The sequence below is a fragment of the Colletotrichum jinshuiense genome, chromosome 12, assembly GCF_051148585.1.
Source record: "Colletotrichum jinshuiense chromosome 12, complete sequence".
NCBI lineage: Eukaryota > Fungi > Ascomycota > Sordariomycetes > Glomerellales > Glomerellaceae > Colletotrichum > Colletotrichum jinshuiense.
Window position 1 is genome coordinate 396,558 of NC_139305.1, and position 21,398 is coordinate 417,955.

Here is a 21,398-nt window from a genome sequence, read left to right on the forward strand (position 1 = left end):
TCTAGAGTATTATATAGCTACACTGGCCTGGAGTTAACAAGTTCTCGTTGAAGAGAGGCGAGAAGGACTCTAAAAGCCACCCTAAGCAAAATTCTTGCTGTAATAAAGCAAACAAGGTACAATTACTTCCCTCTAACAAAAAAGTATAGGCAGATTGTGAGTTTCGACTGACGGTGTTTTGTTACTCTAGTGAACGACTTGTCTCTACTTCAAATAGCATATTATCTGTATACCGTGCGCCATTTTCTCTTGCACTTTTCAACATGTATTACCATAATTGCCTACTTGATAAGTAGCGATATTTGCTCTTCATGCTATGCTTCACTTGAGTATATCCGCCCCCTATCGCTTAAAGAAAATTCAAGCAAGGCAACCGCATTCCCTTACTAAAAGAATATTACCAACATGACTCCTTGGTTCCTCTCCACTATCCTTATATAGCCACATTTTCCCTCGCACTTGCACAATCCTAGCAGTGCTATACCAAACACTAAGCTGAACCGCGTTCTCCCGAGGCTGCTAGGTGCGTCTACTACCTGCACTCCCCTAGGTACTATCTGGACCTATTATATCTAGGCAGTTCCCTATAGTTGTAGGTGACTTGAAGAGTAAGGTGCAACTTACCATTTAGTTAGTAGACATGTCTGCCGTCGCCTTCTACAGGTTCTAGAGTTCTTAATAGCCCTTTAGCTCATCCTTATACTTCCTCATCCGCTTGATTGACATTCAATTTCGGCTATATCTGTCGTTTCAGGACTGCCTACTCTGGAAAATGTTTCCTTAAAGGTCGAAAAGGTCACGCCAGTTAGGTATACCGGATCACAAGAGCAGAAAGCTTGCCCTTTAAGGACAGACAATGGGAATACAGACGTTAGTGACAATGGTGACGTTATAATGATTGAGATGCATACTGTTGCCTCTTGGTGGCCTTGCTATTGGATGAAGAGTTTCTAAGAGAGGGCTGCCTAGGCACAGGTAAAGATCACCAGCCCGGCGCGAAGGCAATAACGCCTATGGGAACGATATGATGACAGGCGCACGAACTTATGAATGAATAGCCTACATTAATTGCCCTAATTATAAACAGCACAGCCCCTCTAGCTAGATGGTTGTATGTTATAAGGGCATATAAACAGTGCTGACAGTAGCGCTTGCACGCGTGCAAGCGCTGACGGATCTTTTAGGCCGTTTGGGTTAATTGGTGGTGGCCGCAGGGTCAAGAGGTCCAAGAGATCGTACGCAAAGGCTGCGTTACAGCTACTTAACATCAACGTTAGTTAATTACAAGCTTTGTAACGTGGCACTTCTGGCACTAGTACGAGATGATAGTAAGGCTGTTTGCTAGGTTTGCTAGGTGGCAGACAAAAAGTCAGTAGGTAGAATTCGATAAGAAGTAGGTTCTGTTAATATAATACAGAGTAGTAAGCTTAACATATTCCTGCATCCTGTATGCATTCTGTACTACAGCCGTCAGGCGTCTGTAGGAAAACCCTGGTACTGTTATGTTTGTTTGGTTATAACACAAGAGTTTTACATAGGAACAAACTAAGTTTTATATTAGCCATTCAGAATCTAAAATGCCTACATCGTTATCTAAACAGGGACCTAATGGCCATCCGCCATCCGCTACTTCTTGACTAGTGGTCCTAGATTCCTGTGTCCAAAAGCTGAAGCTGTCGTCTTGGCACATTTCTCGACAGATTGAGTCCAGCCCCTCAGCAAAATCAACATCCGTCAATGAGATTCCCAAGCAGCCGCTTTCTGCTGCTTGTATGCTGTGATCTCCATACGGTTCTTCGTTTGCATTAGGAATCGCCCTGGCAAGTGTTGTTTCCATCGGAATCGTAACTAGCGGCAACGACACAGTTGTAGACGCTGCTGCTGCATCTGTGAGGGGTTTTTCTTTACAGTGCTTGGCGAACTGCCCTGGCGTCACGCCGGTGACCTCTTTGAAGATTCCATGAAAATATCGATACGACAGCCCAACGAGGTTAGCAGCCTCTGTCGGAGTAACTTCCCCATTGCGGTCTAGTATCATTTGACACGCTCGCCCAACCACCTCTTGGTTGCGCTGTTTAGGGGTTGCTGAGTCTGGTTTGCAGCGTTTGCAGGCTCTGAAACCTGCACGGACGGCGTCTTCAGCGTCATCGAAGAAGACGACGTTGGCTCGGCGTGCGAGGCGTGCTGGGCATGTTGGACGACAGAAAATGCGTGTGGTGATGACTCCATAGATAAACGATGCATGGGCGTCGGGTGCCCTGTTGCAGAGGGCTTGCCAACGTGTTCTGTCTGTTGAAAATGCCATTAGAGGCGGTGTGTGGTGCCTGGCTGATGGGTGGCGAGTGTGTCTATGGAAAATCCACTAAAGACAGCGGGGGGCGAGCGCTTTTTATGGTTTCACAGGGGCTGAGTCAGCGTCGTAGAGAGAGTTATTGTGCTACTACGGATCTATGGACTATCCAATACGAGGCGTGCTCTATTCACTCGTGGAGATACGCAATCTCTTTCCCGGGATTTGGTCCCTGGACAAGTCCTAATTGCTGAAGAGCCGTCAGGGCCCCTTCCTCGCCCGTCTCATCCACAATCTTGCCATTCTCCAGCGTGAAGATTGTTGTGCCAGAGAAGTACATCTTCTTACCCGTGCTAGGTTGATCCAGCGCACCGACCGCCAAATCATGAAAGGCTACGCCAGTATGCGTCCCTCCACCAATCCATCTGCCGACGACATAGGGACCGCTGGCGATAAGAGGGTGCTGGTATGCATGGAACGAGATGTCGGGAAAAGCCTGTCATATACATTATCAGGACCGAAAACCTCTAACAGAACAGCTTTCGAGGGCAATAAGAGTTTACCTCTTTGAATTCTCGAAGCATCTTCTTCGCTTCTTCCTTCCCATACCGGGGGCCATGCATAGGGTAGTTGATCACAAAGTTGTCTGCGCAGAGCTTGTCTACGACGTTGGCATTGCCTTTGCCCCAGTACTCTGCAAAGTACTCGGTGATAATGGTGATGTTGGTTTGTTCTTCCTGGGTCGGCATTGTGGGTGACAGTCGTGTATGTCGTATGTGATTTCGTACTTTAAGATATTGTTTTGAATATAAAGACTGGATTTATCCCCTAATCCTCGCAGAACTGCCTTTTTATACCATACTTAATCTTTATACGGAAGCTATGAATCATTTTCTTACAATCCTTAAGCCCTCTTGCCTTGGTGTTGCTAGTCGGCACTATTGGCGTGTTTGGGAATAGTAATGTCTTGGCAAGTTCTTTGGTTGGTCAGTTTGAAAGCAGTCTGCTTTTAAAGTGGCCAATCAGAGCGATGACATCTTAACCCGAGAGGATCGGGATGTTGCAAACCATAATGATGTTATAAAACTCATACAATGCTTAAGCAATCATTCGCCAGTTTGACAGCATGTGGGGGCTTTGTCAATCTTTGGTCCCTGGCTTTGTGTCATTGTCAGGCACGATGTTGCATAAGACGGCATATAGCAATAAGATAATTCCCTTCGGCATGATAAGTGTTTACCAAGGTCGCTGTATTCTAGGAGCAACTGCGAATATAAATATCTCTGATTTTCTTTTGAAGAAGCTGCAGCTAATTACTCTGACTGTTATCAATTGAGCATCAATACATCATTTGGCAAATCTTCATCAAGCATCGATCGACCATCATGCCTACTAGTATTGTGTACAAAGGTTCTCCCAGCGGCAGGGTGGTTAAACACTATGTTCCAGTAAGCAAGGACACATTGAAGCCTAACCAAGTTCTTGTTAAAATCACACATTCTGGACTATGTGGCACGGACGAACATTACAAAACCCAGGACATGGTCCTCGGCCACGAGGGGGTTGGCGTGGTTGAAAGGCTAGGCGAATCGGTCAAAGATCTGAAGATGTAAGTGGACATCTCGAGGATGGAGGCCTTTGTGAGATGCTGATCGTTCTCACAGTGGCGACCGCGTTGGATGGGGATATTGCCATGGAAGCTGTGCATCGTGTCACTATTGCTGGAATGGAGAGCATGTCTACTGCGACCAGCGCAAGCTGTATGGCATGACGAACCTAGACCAGGGCTCCTGTGCATCACACGCCATACGCGAGCAGTCCTTTCTATTCAGGGTTCCCCACTCAATCTCGTCAGCTGAGGCAGCTCCGTTGATGTGTGCCGGCGCGGCTGTGTATTCTGCGCTGAAAGCCGCCCAAGTTCATAAGGGCTCTCGGGTGGGTATTATGGGAGTCGGCGGTCTTGGCCACCTCGCGATCCAATTCGCCGCCCAGATGGGTAGCCATGTCGTGGCCATATCACATTCTCCCGGCAAAGAGGCCGACTCTCGGGGCTTCGGTGCCTCTGAGTTTGTTTGTCTGTCTGAGGCAGAGTGCGGTAGCGCCCTCAAAAGTTTAAAGCTGTTGGATATTATTCTACTTACTGGATCCCATCAGCCGGAGTGGAAGACGATTATCCCGATGCTTCGGCGAGGTGGAGTAGTTTTCGCCATAACCGTTGACCCAGAAGATTTGAAGGTCTCATACATGGATCTTGTCATGAATGCAATTTCAATTCGCGGCAGTCTGCCGTGCTCGCCTCCTCTTCATAAGGAGATGTTGGAGTTTGCAGCAACGCATGGTGTGCTTCCTGTCATCGAGTCCTTTGCTTTTACAGAGGACGGGATCAACAAGGCTATAGAAAAGCTTTGTAGCGGGCACATGCGATACCGGGGAGTTATTTCTTGGGATAAGTAATAGTACTTCATTATAGTTAGATATCTAACAGTACTGCTTTGTACTAATAAATAGCTAAGGCTAAGCTGAAGGAGGTTTAGGATGGGAATATTTAGCTTAATAAACAGGTATTAAAGTAGAGTGTTGCCTTTACCTATTATAGCGTTTTTAAAGAGATTACTAGAATAAATCTTTATATAGTTCTATAAGACGCTAGACTCTATTAAGGAGGTCTAGACAAGTCTGCTGGTAAAGTTTATACCTCTAATAGCGATATTAAGTGCCTGCTGTATAAATATAGAATAGAAGACCATAATAAGACTGTTAAGCTTAAGTGTAGTACACTTAAAGCTGCTTATAATATTGTTAATAAAGGCTATAAATATATTATGACAGTTAAACAAGATGATTATCTATAAAGCCACCTTAGTAAGCACTATATACCTAGTAGCACTATAGGTAAAGCAGTAGAAAGTAAGGCTCTTACTAGAGGAGGTACTACTATTAAAAGCGCTCTTTAGGGAAGCTTCCAACAACTGGGTCAATGAAGACGGACCGCAAAGCTCAGCGCACGACAGCGAATAGCCTGTCTCAGGCTCATCTGATGTCTTGTCGTCTCGAGGGACGGCAGCAGAATGGTAGTGAACTCAAGCAGACGAGTTTCACTGCTGTGATGACGGCACTTGAGTCGTTGTTGCAGCAAAAATGGGCCGATTTGCTCAACGTTTCAGCGCCGTCGATCCGTCCTAACGACGACTTCTTCACCCTTGGCGGCAACTCCATCCGCGCCATGCGCCTTGTGGCAGCCCTAAAAACGTCAGGATACCTTATCAGCGTCGCTGATACCTTCAAATCCCCCACCTTGACCGAAATGGCACTGAAGACCTGCCCGTTGATAATTCATCGCAATGCACCTACGCCCAGGTCTGCCGCTGTTATAGAGCCACGTGATATTCCACGCCTAGGCTTTCTGTCCAAGACGAGAACATGGTTAGACACATCAAATATCGAGGGCGTCGCTCCAGCAACAGACCTCCAGGCTTTGATGCTCTCCGAGGGGCATGTTCCCGAAGGGGGTTGTATGGTTGCCACTATCTGCGTTGAACCTCATACCGGGCGGCAGCAGCAGAGCTTAAATCTTACTAGGCTGCGAGAGGCTTGCGAGCAAGTCATTCGCCACCACAGTATCCTGAGAACCGTCTTCATTCAGAATCAGCAGTCCCTGTTGCAGGTAACGTTGCGGAGTCCGCCGGTCAAGCAGATTCATATGCTGCAGGCAGGCGAGAGCAGCAAACATCGAGTCTCGGTAGCGTTGAACATTCTTAATATCTTGCCGCACTTCGACCTGATCAGCGATGATAGTGGAGCGGTCTGTCTGGGCCTCAAGGTCACCATCCATCACGCTCACTATGATGCAATTTCCCTCGGTCACCTCCTGGAAGATCTGAAGAATACCTATTGTGGAAACGAGATTTTGGCAAGGCAACCAAGCTTCCATGAGTGGTCATCACATGTCGCCAACGCCGAGAGAATTGTTGAGTCTCAAGGTTTCTGGAGAGAATTGTTAAAGGGTTCCATATCATACCCCTTGGCACCGAGCGGCAGCACGAAGCAGCGGCGACCTGTGTCCCATACACAAAAGCACTATGCATCGATACAGGTGCCTGTTACAAATCTCTTAAGCCCAAATGGAACGACCGCGACAGTATTGAAGGCTGCGTAGTCCTGTGTTCTCTCGCAAGTGCTTGAAGAACACGACGTCATCTTTAGCTTCTTGAGTGCGAACCGCTTCTCAGGCACACATTCCCCTGGTAGCGCGGAGCAGATAGCAGGTCCTTGTATCAATCTGGTACCAGTTCGATCCTCCATGGGTGACGGCGAGAAAACCATGGCATTGCTTGTTAAGGAACTACAAGAACAGTCCAACGAATCCCTCCCGCGTCAATACGTCGGATTTCGCTCCATCATCAAAAACTGCACGCAATGGCCAACGAGTCGGTTCAACTCAGCCATCTTGTTCCCAAATCACGAAGCAATCGGCCAAACAATAAGACTGGGGGACACCGAGTGCGCGGTCGTTGGGGTCGGGCGAGGCAGAACTCTGCGGATGTCTGGATCACGGCAATGCCTCAGCTTGATCAGATGCTCAGTATAGAACTGAGATTTTGCTGGTAAATGTACCGACGGATTTGTGTCAATGGATTTCTGTCTACTTTGAGAACCTTCTAAACATTCTGTCAAGCTCGTGGGGGATGAGCATACATGACATACATGAGAAACTTCTGCACATAGTTGGACCAAACCCATTGTCTCCTATTCGAGATAGGCAAGACATATCTAGGCAAGGAGGGGTAGATCCTGAAGATCTTGTTGCTAGAGTGCTTAAGGCGAATTATTTTGAGTATCAAAAAGTGGTAGGGAGCTTTGGGTCTTTCACGTTTAAACAAAAGGATTACCATCTTAGTTGGCCAGTAGTAACAGAAACAGTCCCTAGCTACTAGAACCCTACGTAAGACTAGACCGTTCCATTTGCAAAAAGCCCACTACATGACTTGTATCCACTGAAAATGCCCCAGTAGCTTTCCGCTAGTTATTCGCAACTTTCGACTGTCAGCTACAGGTTTTCTACGATAGCAACAAAAAGAAAGAGTAACAAGGCAATAAGAATCTTAAATATCTATATCCAAATCCCAAATACCTAAAGGCAGCTCTTGTCTTTGTAATGCTTACTATTATACGTAAAATCTTAACTAGTTAAAATTTCCTTTTGCTAGCATCATTAGCTACTAGTGTTCGTGCCTATACATCCGTCCAAGAAGCTGTTAGAAGCGTTTCTAATCTACGGCTCGACCATAGTTACCGTCATACCGGCCTTAAGCTACAAAGAATACAAAAAAACCGCCCACCCTTGTTCTCTATGCGCTCTTCTTCGTGTTGTTGAACTTTTTTGTATTGGTTGTCGAGACGTAACCCAGTTTTTAGTCGTAACGGATCAATGAAGATGATACTGCATTAGGTATCTATTTTTGAGAAAGCTTGCTTACTCTGCTCCCCAAACTCAACTTGTATGTCACCAACAAGTTCGTTGGAGCGGGTGGACCGGGCTATGCAAGATGAGCGAGCAAACATTAGCGAGTCTCGATCCGAAGCCATAGTAGATCTATTGTAGTCATACATGACTGGAAGAAGTTTCGGTCTTTAACACTTACCTCCCGTTAGTTACGTGATTTTACTAGACTCATCAACATCGTTTGTATGAATTTTCAACTTTGCTGCAACGATGGAATTCAAAACCGAAGAAGAAGCGATGGCTTCGTCGGGAACCGTGGCCCCTGGAGTTGCATCTCTTCCCATTATGGTTGCAGCTGGTGGCTCCTAAGCCTTGTTTGTTGGGGGACGTTGGGCGACAGGGGGCCTCTGAGCGCGCCTGAGCCGAGCCAACGGCGGGTTGTGAGGTGGTTGGCTCCTTTCCGAGGAGCATGGAGCCATTACCCGAATGCTCCGGGTGTTCTAAAGCCGGGGTGAAGCGATAATGTATCTTTTCCTGGTCACTGCCGAGACTTAGTAACCGGCGGTGGATTATGCGAGCGTCTTCACGGCTTGCTGATGTCTGTAATGTATTTTTCATCAAATTCGCCAAGGTATTTCCCGGGCCAACCTCAATAATGCGCTCGGCCTGGAGGTCCTCGAGAAGCCACTCCTGCGTCTCAATCCTGGATGGTGAAGCACTGAATCAGCATTACGTATTCGAAAGTCGCCAACAGTTGGAGCATGAATGACAGCGGAGCAGGTTGGCTGGGGGACTGTTCAAAAACAGTTGAAAGGGCAACTCGGGTTTCAGAAGACAGGGCCTCACCATCGGACTGGGTACATGAACTGATGTCTGGTGCCTTGGTCTGTTAGTGACGCTCGGAAAAAACTATTGGATCAGACACCTACGCAAGCAGCTCGATGAGCAGAACATGACTGAGATCTCTCTGGATCTCAGGACTCATTCTCCGCGCAACGGCAATCATCTGCGCATCCAGTGGTGTGCCTCACTCTTTCAGGATGTCATGCTCGGGAGCCGTCACTGCTGACTCCGGGCTTAGGGTTTCTGGGTGAGTAGGTGCAGAGCAGGAGAATCTGGAGGACCCGCTCAGGATAGGGCTTTGCGCAAGGCGACGTTCTAGGGGAGAAGAAGCATCCATGCGAGAATTCGGTGGAGGCAGCACCTCCTCGAAAGTTGAAAGAGCCTGGGCAGCAGCTTCATCGTCGCTACTGCGAGGAAAGCCAATCTCAGACTCGGCCGCCCGAGAGTCCTCTACACCGCCCGACTGCGGCTCCTCACCACGGCTGGCTTTGGTAAAATGAGGCCAAGGGCCACACTTGGCGGAAGTGACGTGGTCTTTGAGCACATATTCGCCTCCAATAGGCATGGACTCGTCACGGCAAAAGTCGAACCTGTACAGGATGTGAGCCAGGGTCAGCGTCGCTTCGACATAGGCAAGTCCTTTCCAACACAGTTTCTCTGGCTGCTTGAGAAGGGAAAAGATGCGGTCTTTGGCTAATGTTAAGGATTACTAGTAAAGTATATAGAAATACTAACATTAGGCTACCTTTCAACTTTAAAGCTATATAACTATGTAACCAGCTATTTTTTCCACATATAAAAATCAACATAGGCTTTTGATATAGTTAAATTCTACAATTAACTTGTTTATATATTTCCTTTGTAGGAATGTGGAGATATTAACTACTATAAATCGCTGTTTTTGGTGGGTAAGGGGTGCCAGGACTGGAGGGGTGCCAGAAAGTGGGTAGTCCGACTTACCGAATTGAGTGAATTACCTACAAGAGCTAAGATTTATCAGCCCTTCAGCCTACAAAGTCGACCACTCTTACGACAGCCTTTTTTAACAAGGTGAATACAGGGTTCAAGGTCGTGTCAAACTTCAGGGCCGCCGGGCTTTCGTGGGTGATGACGTGAGCCATTTGCATGAGTAAGCATGATACGAGACTTTCCGCATGTAAATACATTGCAGGCTTACCCGGTCAAAAAGGTACAACTCAGGGGATGCTACAGCACCACGATGTGTAAAACTCCGTGCCCCACCGGCTGACGGCATCAATGCCACCGGCCCATGTGAAGCTTGATTACGCTCTGACCAAAACTGTCCAGTCTAGACTGATCACAAAATGGGTTCTGTGGTGGCCGGCCCGTGTTCGGCACCTTGTAGTCCGTCACTCAAGTCGGCTCGACGAACGTTGCACCGAAGCTAGAACAGTCGTTAGGGCTCTTGTTGAATTATTACGGGGGCATGGCAACCGAATACCCCCCAAGTAGGTTCGTGGCCAACACACTGAGTGCGCTGAAGCGTATCCGTGGCATCGATCTCGACGACGCGACGCACTCTTACGGAGGTGAGTGCAAGTCCTTTGAAACTGGGTTACTATAGAGAAGCGGCATCCAAGATGAGATATGGGAGAGGAAAAAGCCCCAATGTGCGACGGAAAAGAGTCGCATCGTATTCTCCTCTGTCTGAGCAAGCATCACTAACTACGTATCTGGTCTGCCCGACTTCACAGATGGTCTTGATTCTTCCTTCTTCAACCTCAGCCGGTTTCTTGGTTCCGTGGAGAATGAACTGCGACGCAGAGAGCATGTGGCAGAGGCAGAAACTATCGCCCACGTTGCCCAGCTATGCGCAACGGACCCCGAGCTAGGAGGCCTGGGTATCATTGCAGATGCCGTAGAATGGGGCCCGGATTCCGCGCCGACGGAGACGAATGATGGATCCACCACGGACAAGCCCGTGCTTCAAGAGGTCGAGTTCCTAGTTGATGCATGGCTGTCGGCCGTCACTTCTCGAGAAGCCGCTTCGCAGCAAGCGAGACCGGCGCTGCGGAAACGGCGGGGAACCCCTAGTAACGCCCACCCGATGACCTTGACAGAAAAGATCCTGGCGTACCACGCCTTCTCGCTGCCATCGGCAAAGGGTGTGAAGCCGGGAGATGTCGTGAGGGTGTCGCTGGACTGGGTCATCGCCAGCGAAGTGGCTTGGCTGGGCATGCTTCACAGCATGAGGAGCATCGGGCAGCAGGCGCAGGCCTGGAGGAACGACCGGTTTTGGCTGACTGGCGACCATGCCGTCGATCCCCGCAACTATCATCAGGAGAAGAGCCAGATGCTTAGAAAAGAGATGGAGACGGCGAAGCAGAATTTGAAGATGACGGAGAACCAGGGGTCCAACGTACGTTTCAAGATACGAGACCTCCCCGCACGTCATTTGCCGAGTCTGACATGTCGCTGGCCTAGTACACGATCCTCCACACCGAGTTTGTACGGGAGAGGGCGGAACCCGGCATGCTGGTCATAGGTGCCGACTCTCACACCTGTTCCGGCGGTGCCGTCAGCTCTCTGTCCATCGGGCTGGGAGCAGGCGACAATATGATCGGTCTCGCAACGGGCCAGACCTGGTTCAAGGTGCCCGAGTCAATCCGGGTCAACTTCACCGGCAAGCCCGCCTGGCACATCAAGGGCAAGGACGTCATCCTGTCCATCCTGAGGACACTCCGTCGAAATACCTTTGCCGCCGACCGTGTCGTCGAGTTTGGCGGTCCGGGTGCCGAGTATCTCTCTTGCGATGCTCGTTTTGCCATCTGCAACATGTGCACAGAGCTCGGCGCCATCACCGGTATCTTCGTCCCAGACAAGGTGACGCGCTCGTTCTTGGACGGTCGAAAGTCCAAGGTCTACAAGTCAAACTCGGTGTATTTCGCCCCCGACGAGGACGCCGAGTACGCCGCCGTGTTCGACGTTGATCTGAGTCATGTCGAGCCCAGCATCGCCATATATCCCTCACCGGATGACGTTTACCCAGTCACCGGACGATTGGGCATGAAGTTTGACGGCTGCTTCATCGGTGCGTGTACAACGACCGAGGAAGATCTTGTCTTGGCTGCACTGGTCCTTGAGGCTGGCTTAAAGCGAGGCATGGCGATGGCACCTGGCAAACGCCTCGTGGTTCCGGGCAGTCGGCCGATTGCTAGGAATTTGCGAATGCTCGGCCTCCTGGACATCTATGAATCGGCTGGGTTCGAGCAACCCGCACCAGGTTGTAGCATGTGCCTCGGAAGTGAGTGAGACCTCCAAAAGAATACTTCCCTTCCCGGCCCACCGGACGGTAATTAAGCCTGGTGCCAGGTGTCTCCTGCATTCACCTACGTCGCAAATCCCTCATGTCTTGATAAGAGTTGCTTAAGTATCAGCAAGATACATCCGCTAACTCGAAACGTTCTAGTGGGGGTTGATGTTGCCGAGGAGGGAACGAATTGGCTTTCTTCGCAGAACAGAAACTTCAAGAATCGAATGGGCAAGGGTATGTATTTCTTCTTGTTACTCGACGATCTCTACACTGCTTGCATCAAAATGCAGCTATCCCCTCACAGACGGATACTGAAAAACAGCCCGCTGACTGATGACAGGGTCGGTCGGCCATATTTGCTCCGCTGCTACTGTAGCCGCTGCTTCCTTCAGCATGACTTTGTCAGATCCGACAGACCTACTGCAAGATGTCGACGAGGCCAGATACAAAGATTGCTTACAACGGTGTAAAGCCTGGCGGAACAGAAAGACCATAGCACCGCCAACGAAACACGCACATGGCGACGTTCAAGATGGAGACATTGAGTATGTCGAGCCTGCGTTGACGGCGGTGGCAGTCCATCAGAGCGTGGTACAGTTGACCCAGGAGGGAGCTGCATCCAAAACAACAGGCGGACAACTTGACGGGACGAATGCTATCCAAGGCCGGGTCTTCAAGATGGGTGATTTTGTGGACACAGACGCGGTCAGTATACATATGGCTCGTGACCAGCGAGTAAGGCGGGAAGAGCTTCTATGGACTGACTATCCTCCCTTACGGCACGCAGATCATCCCCGCACCGTTCTGCTCCAGCCCTACCGATGAGGGTTTGGGCTCGCACTGTTTCGAATACGTCTGCCCTGAGTTCCGCGAGCATGTTCGCGAAGGATACATCGTTGTCGTAGGCGGAAAAGCCTTCGGGTGCGGGTCTTCGAGAGAGGAGGCTGCCCGAGCCTTGAAGGGTGAGTTCTCGTCGAAGCAGAAGCATCCTGCCCCTAGCTCCGCCTTGGCCGCGCACTCTTCTGACCATGCCGTGTTCGATGGCTCAAGTCACTGACGTTTAGCCTTGCGTACCCAGGTATCGGCGTCAAGTGCGTCATCGCGAGATCCTTCTCCTTCATTTTCGGGCGCAACATGCCCACCATTGGCTTGATCGGCTTCATAATCACTGACGACGACTTCTACCGGCTTGCGGACTATGGCGCTGAGATAGAGATCGACGTGCAAGGACGATGCGTCAGGGTGGGCGACAGAGTGTTCGCATTCCGGCTAGATGACATGGAGCTCAAATTAGTTGAGAACAAAGGCCTCGCTGAGGCTTTTCGGCGGCACAGAAAAGACGTTTATGATGCTCTTTGCTATCCTAAAGGCGCTCTTACGGAGGTGCCATCACCAGCTTCTCTAGCAGACATTTCGATGCAGCACAAAAAGACGGAGGAATTGGCTTGGTAGAATGTAGATAGCAAACTTGTCAGTAACGCACGGTCCAGTAATTCGAATAAGAGTGTTAGCTCATCTACTCAGTTGCATTATGACTTGAGAATTCATTGAAAATTCAACAGGGAGTCAGTAGAGTTGAATAAAGTGAGCCGCATTTCTCATGTTCTTCTCTTCGCAGGGGATCACAATCCTGTCGTAGCTCTGCATCGCTGCTTCGTACTCACGGCACTGACTCGATTGGTACTGCGCAACCCATCACTGTTGGGTCAATAACGGAAATCGGACCGGAGACGGGGGAAAACAGGCTATTTGACTGAGCATACAATAGCTGTGCACAAGAAGAGGAAATGAGTGAGGTTGGAACACAACGGCATTGAGTAAGATTGTTATGGTTCGCATACATCCTGAGAACTTGGAGGACTTCAGAATTCTACGGCTATCGACCCGCGGCTGCTGCATAACGGCGATGTACTTATGCCCGCCAGTAAGCATACTTTCTATCTTCCAAGAGGATTTTGGCATTCTCATTGGAAATTAGTAGTTCAATAAGCTTTACTTTATTATTTTCTAGCGGCTTAATTGGGCCATAGAAACATTAAGAACTACTACTAAAGCCTTACTAACATACTTCTATAGAGATATAAAAATGTAGATTATTTAGTCTATTATTAAAAGACCGTAGTAAGGAGGTATTAGCAGCCGACCCTCTGCCCTTCCAGCTTAACCAAGCCTATAGGAGCTATAGGGTCTCTTAAGCAGTACTACAAAGGGCTAATTACTAACGTATAAGGTTTTAACGCCTTTCTTTATATAACAGACTTCCTCTAGAAGATCTATCTGCACTAGTAGCACTTAGGCTTTAGCATAAGTACCAGCCAGACGACGTGTTTTATTAAAGGACAGAAGAAAGCGGAATGGCACTGGGCCACCAGCGGGAACTAGGGACAGAAAGAACACATAGTGGACATAAGGCAGGATTTGGTGGACTAGATGAAGGGACGATGTACTATAAGATAGTCAGGTCCGGCCAACGGCCCTCTACGCCACATGGCCTTCGAGAGGTCTGCCGCAAGGGCATAGCCGTGCCGCAAGGGCGGCTGTGCTGCCGACATGGAGGGGAAGCCCCAAGATTATAGGAAATCTGCGGCTCTTCACGAGTTTGAGTCAATAACACGGGCCAGACGGAGAACAGAAGAGAGCTTGCGCCTTTGATCACCCCGAACTAACAGTACGCTCAAAAGCACTTTTGATAGAATGTGTATATATATGTATATTCCAATGGTTTAGACTTGGCCGGGAGTTCTATAGCCATCACGCAGAGGTCACTACGGCACAGACACCCAACACGGGCGCCGGCAAGAGCACTCCACTTTCCTAGGCCGGTTTTGCCATTCGCATTGAAATTTGGCCGCGGTCAGTCGAGTTTCCTTCTACTCAGCCTCACCCTGATGCCTCCCTTGGGCACCTTGGTCCCTGTGCCTGGCAAACCTTGGGGAGCTTTCATCCCACCTCCCTTGCCGTCCACAGATTGAACGTCATAAAGAGTAATAAAGGCAGCTGCGACAGCTAAAACCTGCTTCTCGGCATATGTACGGCCACGGCACATGCCAGAGCCGACTCCCCACGGCTTCATGCAGCCATGCCGCGCGACCTTCTGGCCTGTGATAGGATCAATCTGGAGGAACCGGCCAGGGATAAATGTCTTTGGGTCTGGGAAAATAGCCGGGTCGTGTTGGATGAGGTGGTGAAGCGCCGTGACCCAGGTTCCCTGCGGGAGGGTATGTAATTTAGGCTTTTCTAAGCCCGTAGACATAGGGACCTCGACTGATTTATGCACATGGCGCACCGAGGTCGCCTCGTTTGTAAGGCGGAACGTCTCGTACAGGGCCGCCTTGAGCATTGGGCACTTATTGTGAATGGAATTGTGGTCAAAGTGTGTGATCTCGGGCCGGCTCGTTTTTGCGTTGCGCTCGACGGTGACGTACGGGGCCACCTCATCGCGGAGCCGTTGTAGCAGGTCTGGGTTGCAGCATATAAAAATGGTAAGCCACGAGGTCGCCCTCTGTGTGTTGCTGTTCTGGCCAAGCAGCAGGCTAGTTTCGATCACGCCGCGGTGGTATAGACCGACGTTGTGCTTGCGGAACACGTCGCTGCGTCCAAATGACACGGCGGGCACGTCGCTCAACTCGTCAATACTGATGTTACCGTCCTGAAAGTCTGAGATCTTCTTAAAGAGCTCGCCCACCTGCCCTGTCATTCGGGTGCGGGCTGCGTTGCCCTCCCTGAAGGACCGCAGGGGCAGCCATCTGGGCAAGCCTAGAGTGAGAAAGAGTACCTGCTCCTCAAACTTCCAAAGGTCTTCGATGCACTCAGGATAATTCTCCAGCCATTTGTCTCCAAATAGTAGAGAGATCGCCAGGTGGGCTCCAAAGTCCCGCAGCAGATTCATCAAGTCGACCTCGACTATGCCTGGCTGCTCCGCGGTGTCGGGCCGGATGACCTTCACGCCTGCAGTACGCTCCCAGGCTTTGAGTAACGTCTTGTCACTGCCATCGACATAGGATACCAAGTTCGACATCCTTTTTGGGATGTTTCCCGAGGCCAATGCATTCGCCGCACCGTGCTCATTTAAAAAGGTGCGCTCGAGAGCAGTCAGGAGATCCTTGTACGACGATTGCCAACTCGTGTGCAATTCCTCGCCCTCCTCCTTGCCGGTCCCTCCGACGCGCATGAAAAGGCTCCACATGACCGTCCTGGTCTCAAGGGCATGGTCGGGCTGGCCGCTGATCAGGAGCGGCCCGCTAATGTCCGGGTCGTAGATTACTTGATGCTTCGCGGTGAATCCGTACAGAGGACCGCCAAACCGCCGGAAAACATTCCTGGAAATGTCACATCAGTCACAAATGAGCAAGCTCTTGAAGGGAAGCGACGGAGGCCTACCGGAGTTTCCGAGCCCTTCCTCCCGCGGTCACACATACGCTGGTGAGGACGATATCGAGCGGCATTGCGGTAGGAAGCAGAGGCCGGGCTGTAGACGTCCAAAAAAGGCGGGAAAAGAACCAAACGGTAAGAGCCAGCAGCAAAAGCTTCGGGCCTGTATGAGCCCATATGCCAGGCCACTCGGCTGAAAATAACCCATGACGCCCTTCTTCCATGATAGCCGTGTCGTTTGTGGGCGCCCTGAACAATGGTGCCTTGAGAAGTTGATGCAACAGCAGAAGTCCTGTTAGTCAAATGTACTAGATATCGCTGGCTCTCCCGCAGCGGGCAGTTTTGTTTTCGCTGTCGGTGACATTGCTTGCTGGCGGTGTGCGGCAGAGGGGACGTGATGCCAAGGGTGAATCTTAACCTAACTTTCATGCCACATCTCGACAGCTTTGTAAGCGAATGCCTCTTGTTGGAAAAAGTATAAATGCCTTCGTGTACTAATGACATGAATGCTGAGTCGATGCACATGTGAGCAAAAAACGTAAGCAGATTCGAGAATTTGCAACTGGGCTGGTGACCTCATTGTGTCCCACAGTAAATTCCAGTGTAGGTAATGGTTTCCTCCCAATCAACAATATTAACGGTCAACAACAAAAGAGCAGGGATTCCGTGTCGCGACGTTGTCGCGCGTGGTAGTGATAACGGACACGCCGGGGAAAAGAGAGATCTCTGCGGTGCAGCAAGAAAGTCAACTGCTGACGGATTGTGCCTCGCCAAGCGCCGTTAATATCCGGACCACGTTTCCTTCCTCTGCGTCGCTTTTTCGCCCAGCATCTTCGGTGTCGACACGGAGGCGTTGACCGGCTTAACCCACAATGGTCTTGACTACGAAAACATTCTGTATACTATTTGGCTGCCTTATGGCGGCCTCGGCGATGATACTATGGATGCGGCACAACCGCCATCCCACCTACGATGGCCTGCCCTGGACTGGCCTGAGAAAGGAGCTGTTCCCTAAGCTCCGAGCTAGCCTGCGTCACAAGCGTCAAGGTATACGGATCACGGGGGAAGGGTATAAAAAGGTAAGTCTGACTGTACAAAAACACAATTTGGAGGATATCCACGCTCTACGGGCATTTGCACTGATAACTTATCTTGTTTGCAGTTCAACAAACACGGAATGCCATTCGTGACCCCGCTGTCAACAACCAAGCCCATAGTGGTTGTGCCGCCATCTGACATTGAATGGCTATCAAAAAGACCCCGATCTGAAGTCATGCCGCCTCAGATGGTCATCCACCCGGATCTGGTGCAATACTACCTGCCCAAGATGCCCGTTGGCGAATTCACGCACATGCCAACCATCAATGTCGACCTGAAGAAAATCACACCGGAAGTTATCTGGGAGCAAGTTATTAATAGCATCCCAACTAGCCTTGATGCCCGGGCTTCCCATGCCAAGCCATCGGACAATGGCTGGGAGACCAAGCCCCTCTTTGACTTTTTAGGTGGCATTGTTGGGCGCGTATCTGTAGGCCTCTTCCTATCAAAGAGCCTCAGTCGTGACGCAGAATTCGTTAGAACCATGATCATGTATGGTGTAACCTTCAACAGCTTCCCGTACCAGCTCCATGACGCCATTCCCAAGCCGCTAAGACGGCTCTACGTGCCCTTGATTGCGGCTCCATCGAGGTACTACCTGTGCAAGCTCCAAAAGTGGTTGTTTCCTGTCGTCCAGAAACATCTTGACGGCACTGAGACCGACGAGGACAGAGATACCGTGCTCCACCACCACGTCAAGTGGGCGCAAAGGTCAGCGAACCCGCAAGATCGCGATCCCGCCGTCATCATATCACGGTTGGTCCTGATGATCGGCGCACTCGCGCTTCCAACCATCTATCAGAGCCTGAGCGACTCTGCGATCAACTTGACGCGGCAGGTGCCAGGAAACGACGAGTCCATCCAGGCCGTGCTTCGACAGGAGACGGCTAAACTCTTGGAAAAGGGGGCACGGAATACGATGCCGAAAGATTACGCTCGGGGTCTCGTCCACATGGAATCTTTTCTAAAAGAGACCCTGCGCTACCACACTTTCAACGGCTTCGGTCTGGGCCTAAATCGGGAGGTGGTGGCAGAGAGCGGCTTAAGGCTCCCATCCGCTAAGGACGGTCCGACACTTCCCAGGGGTACTTGGTTGACTGTGGCGTATGACGCCATCCATCGTGATCCGGAGAATTACGAGGCATGTAACGAGTTCATGCCGTGGCGCTTCGTACGTCCAAATGGAGAGAAAGCTACCGAACTGACGGATACAAGCGACACGTACTTGCCCTTTGGCCGGGGAAGGGACACTTGCCCCGGCAGGTTCTTTGCCGCAGACTACATGAGACTGGTTATGATGTATCTCGTACATAACTTCGAGTTCCAGGCGCCGGGAGGGGTGCTCAATTTGCCTGCTGCGTCCATTGACATCAAACCTCGGCAGGACGATAACACCAGCTGAACCAGCTGAATGCGCGAGCGGGCGAGGACATTTGTATGTGGTGCCATCGCCTTGAGAATTTCAAGACCGGATATCATATATTAAATCATGGACGAGCCTACAAACATGCTTGCTGTATAGATATCACAACTTACCGGGGTTCGAATCATTGTTTAGCTGCTCTGACAAATAGTAGAAGGGACCGGCACCGCACAACTAGGCTCTCACTGTAGCCAAATGAAAACCGTGAAAACCTGTTGTTGGAGACTCTCAGCGTCAGAAGTAACATAAGACCCAGTTTCTGCAGCTTGGATGCCGGACCAAGAGCTGGTAAAGAGATATGCTATCATGTGTGATATCGGCCTACGAGGACAGCCAGGTTAGGCGGGTGGGAATAGGGCTAAGACTGCTTATGGAGACGTCCGTGAATGTCCCCAATCTAATGTCACAATGGTCTTTGCCAATACAGGTGCTGGCGATCTACCATGTTTTTTGTAGTGGTCACACATATCTTTATTGGGCGCGGGAACCATCGTTTCATGACCTTGTATAACTATAGCCTTGCGTAGGCTTCCAAGACTGATATAATTTAAAGCAGAGTAGATAGAGTGGCCACCACTGCGTCGCCAAACTCCGACGTTGAGGCTGAACCACCAATATCCGGAGTCCGTAGACCACTTTCCAACGTCATGCTGACAGCCCTTTCTATACAGGCAGCAGCCAGAGGCATGTTCAGTGAGTACTTGAACATCATGCCAACAGAGAGAATCATGCCGGCGGGGTTGACGATTCCCTTCCCAGCAATGTCCGGCGCTGAACCTGCACGACGGTTCATTAGTGAAAGCCGACAGCGGGACTGGAAGCTCGTCTTTAGAGCTCTTTATGTATACTTACCGTGAATAGGCTCATAAATACCACGAACTCTGTTTCCCCCCTCTACGTCCTCAGGAATGTCACACAAGCTGGCGCTAGGCAGCAGTCCGATACTGCCGACGATAGCAGACGCCTCGTCACTGATGATGTCGCCGAACATGTTACTTGTCAGTACTATGCCGTTCAATTTGGTCGGGTTGCTTGCCATGACCATGGCAGCCGTGTCGATCAACATATGCTGCAATCGAACTTGAGGGAACTCTGCGGCCATGATCTGGCTTACCACCCCCCTCCAAAGACGGCCGCACGATGCAAGAGCGTTTGCCTTGTCGAGGCTGATGACAAGCAGAGGCGGATCCGTAGCCGTGGCCATCTTACCTGCCAGCCGGGCCGCTCGCTCGATCTCGGCTCTCGTGTATAAGTCTGTGTCAGCAGCCATGTTGAAAGACCCGTCGTGCTCTGTCTTTTCGCCAAAGTACATGCCGCCCGTCAGTTCGCGCACAATCATCATGCTGGTTCCGCAGCATCGTTCCGGCTTCAGCGCGGACTGCGCCACGAGCGACGGTGCTATGAAGCTGATCGGCCGTAAGTTTCCGAAGGCGTCCATGGCCTTGCGCAGCCGTCCAAGCCCAGACTCGACAGCCACCCCTGCCGTGGACCACTTCTAAAGTCATGGGGCGAAGTGCCCGGAAGGTCAGCCATCTTGAACGCAACCAATTTAGGGCTGCTGCATTTGTGTCCTTACCGGTCCTCCGACGGCGCCAAGCAGGACGGCCGACGCCGATGCGGCCTCGATTAGGGTTTCTTCAGAGATCGTGACTCCGTCGGCGTCCCAGGAGCTCTGTCAAGTACGATGGAACTGGGTGAGTGGGTGTGTCAAGATGTCCAGTCCTGCAGGCCTCACTCACTCCGCCAATGAGACGGTACTTCAAATTGAAATTTGTCCCTTTAGTTTGACGCTCAATCTCACGGAGGACCTTTTTCAATCCGTTGTTAACGAAAAGGTAATGCTGGGAGAAAAATCTTGGCCACCACGTCGGCCCTCTCGTATGAAAACATACTTTGACACCCTCACGAACGACCTAGATAGGATATGACGGACTATTAGAGTCTGGTGCTGCAGGTAGGCCCTGGGGCGGTGAGGGGAAGGGAGCGGCTGATCTTACCTCAGGACCAGCATAGTCGCCCTCGAAAACAACAATGTCATGTTCGACGGCCATGTTGTCTTGTTTTCTTCCCTTTAGACAAGCAGAGTCTGAGTGGGACGAATTGATCGACCTGACAATGTAGACGGAAATGGCGGACTAAGCTTTCGAATGCCACAGGGGGCGGCGTATATTAAAAATACTCTTAGCGTACTCCCTGCTCGAGGGTTAATAATATGGTTGTAGCTGTGTCAAAGCAGCAAAAAGCAGTTCAAGTAGTGTGGCTATAGGGGATGATGAACGATAACCCATCAACGTATACTGAACGGTCCATGTGTGAAGCAGAGTCCTCGGTCTTCGTGCAACTGGTATCGATGGGCTCCTATGGATCCTGTGAAAGTGTTCGTTCTCGTTGGGTTACTAGCCAGCAACCAGTGGGCTGGCTGCCGTAATCAGCTTCGCGAACATGGGCCACATCTTGAAGGGTGGAATTGTGCTCTGGCCCCGCACTGCCATTACTACGGGCTTCTAGCACTGCTGCTATTTTGATACCCAGGAGCGACCTAGGCAGGCTAGAAGTGCTTTTCTTCGTGTCAGAACAAGCTGCCAGGTCGAGCCATGCGAATAATCGCACTAGTTACCGAAATCGGTCTAGAACCAACTAATCCATCCGATTTGTA

The 21,398-nt window shown here is 50.4% G+C and overlaps 6 protein-coding genes across 6 annotated transcripts; 3 read left to right on the forward strand and 3 right to left on the reverse strand.

Annotated features, from left to right (window-relative positions):
• Positions 1-2,480: 2,480 nt before the first annotated feature.
• EsH8_XII_000074 (ester cyclase) lies at positions 2,481-3,039 on the reverse strand (the record flags this gene model as incomplete). Its single annotated transcript, XM_083273837.1, has 2 exons — positions 2,481-2,786; positions 2,854-3,039. 2 exons carry the CDS (start codon positions 3,037-3,039, stop codon positions 2,481-2,483), a joined length of 492 nt encoding a protein of 163 aa, XP_083120451.1.
• Positions 3,040-3,675: 636 nt separating this feature from the next.
• EsH8_XII_000075 (chaperonin 10-like protein) lies at positions 3,676-4,744 on the forward strand (the record flags this gene model as incomplete). Its single annotated transcript, XM_083273838.1, has 2 exons — positions 3,676-3,899; positions 3,955-4,744. The coding sequence occupies 2 exons, from the start codon at positions 3,676-3,678 to the stop codon at positions 4,742-4,744; spliced, it is 1,014 nt and encodes a 337-aa protein (XP_083120452.1).
• A 5,279-nt stretch (positions 4,745-10,023) lies between these two features.
• Positions 10,024-13,302, forward strand: EsH8_XII_000076 (uncharacterized protein; the record flags this gene model as incomplete). Its single annotated transcript, XM_083273839.1, has 7 exons — positions 10,024-10,126; positions 10,292-10,956; positions 11,022-11,841; positions 12,007-12,084; positions 12,191-12,555; positions 12,638-12,812; positions 12,929-13,302. 7 exons carry the CDS (start codon positions 10,024-10,026, stop codon positions 13,300-13,302), a joined length of 2,580 nt encoding a protein of 859 aa, XP_083120453.1.
• A 1,402-nt stretch (positions 13,303-14,704) lies between these two features.
• Positions 14,705-16,295, reverse strand: EsH8_XII_000077 (uncharacterized protein; the record flags this gene model as incomplete). Its single annotated transcript, XM_083273840.1, has 2 exons — positions 14,705-16,169; positions 16,231-16,295. The coding sequence occupies 2 exons, from the start codon at positions 16,293-16,295 to the stop codon at positions 14,705-14,707; spliced, it is 1,530 nt and encodes a 509-aa protein (XP_083120454.1).
• A 1,199-nt stretch (positions 16,296-17,494) lies between these two features.
• Positions 17,495-18,721, forward strand: EsH8_XII_000078 (uncharacterized protein; the record flags this gene model as incomplete). Its single annotated transcript, XM_083273841.1, has 1 exon — positions 17,495-18,721. One exon carries the CDS (start codon positions 17,495-17,497, stop codon positions 18,719-18,721), a length of 1,227 nt encoding a protein of 408 aa, XP_083120455.1.
• Positions 18,722-19,289: 568 nt separating this feature from the next.
• On the reverse strand, positions 19,290-20,793 carry EsH8_XII_000079 (3-isopropylmalate dehydrogenase; the record flags this gene model as incomplete). The annotated part of the gene is made up of 5 exons (XM_083273842.1): positions 19,290-19,519; positions 19,595-20,237; positions 20,319-20,414; positions 20,482-20,583; positions 20,740-20,793. The coding sequence occupies 5 exons, from the start codon at positions 20,791-20,793 to the stop codon at positions 19,290-19,292; spliced, it is 1,125 nt and encodes a 374-aa protein (XP_083120456.1).
• Positions 20,794-21,398: the final 605 nt, after the last annotated feature.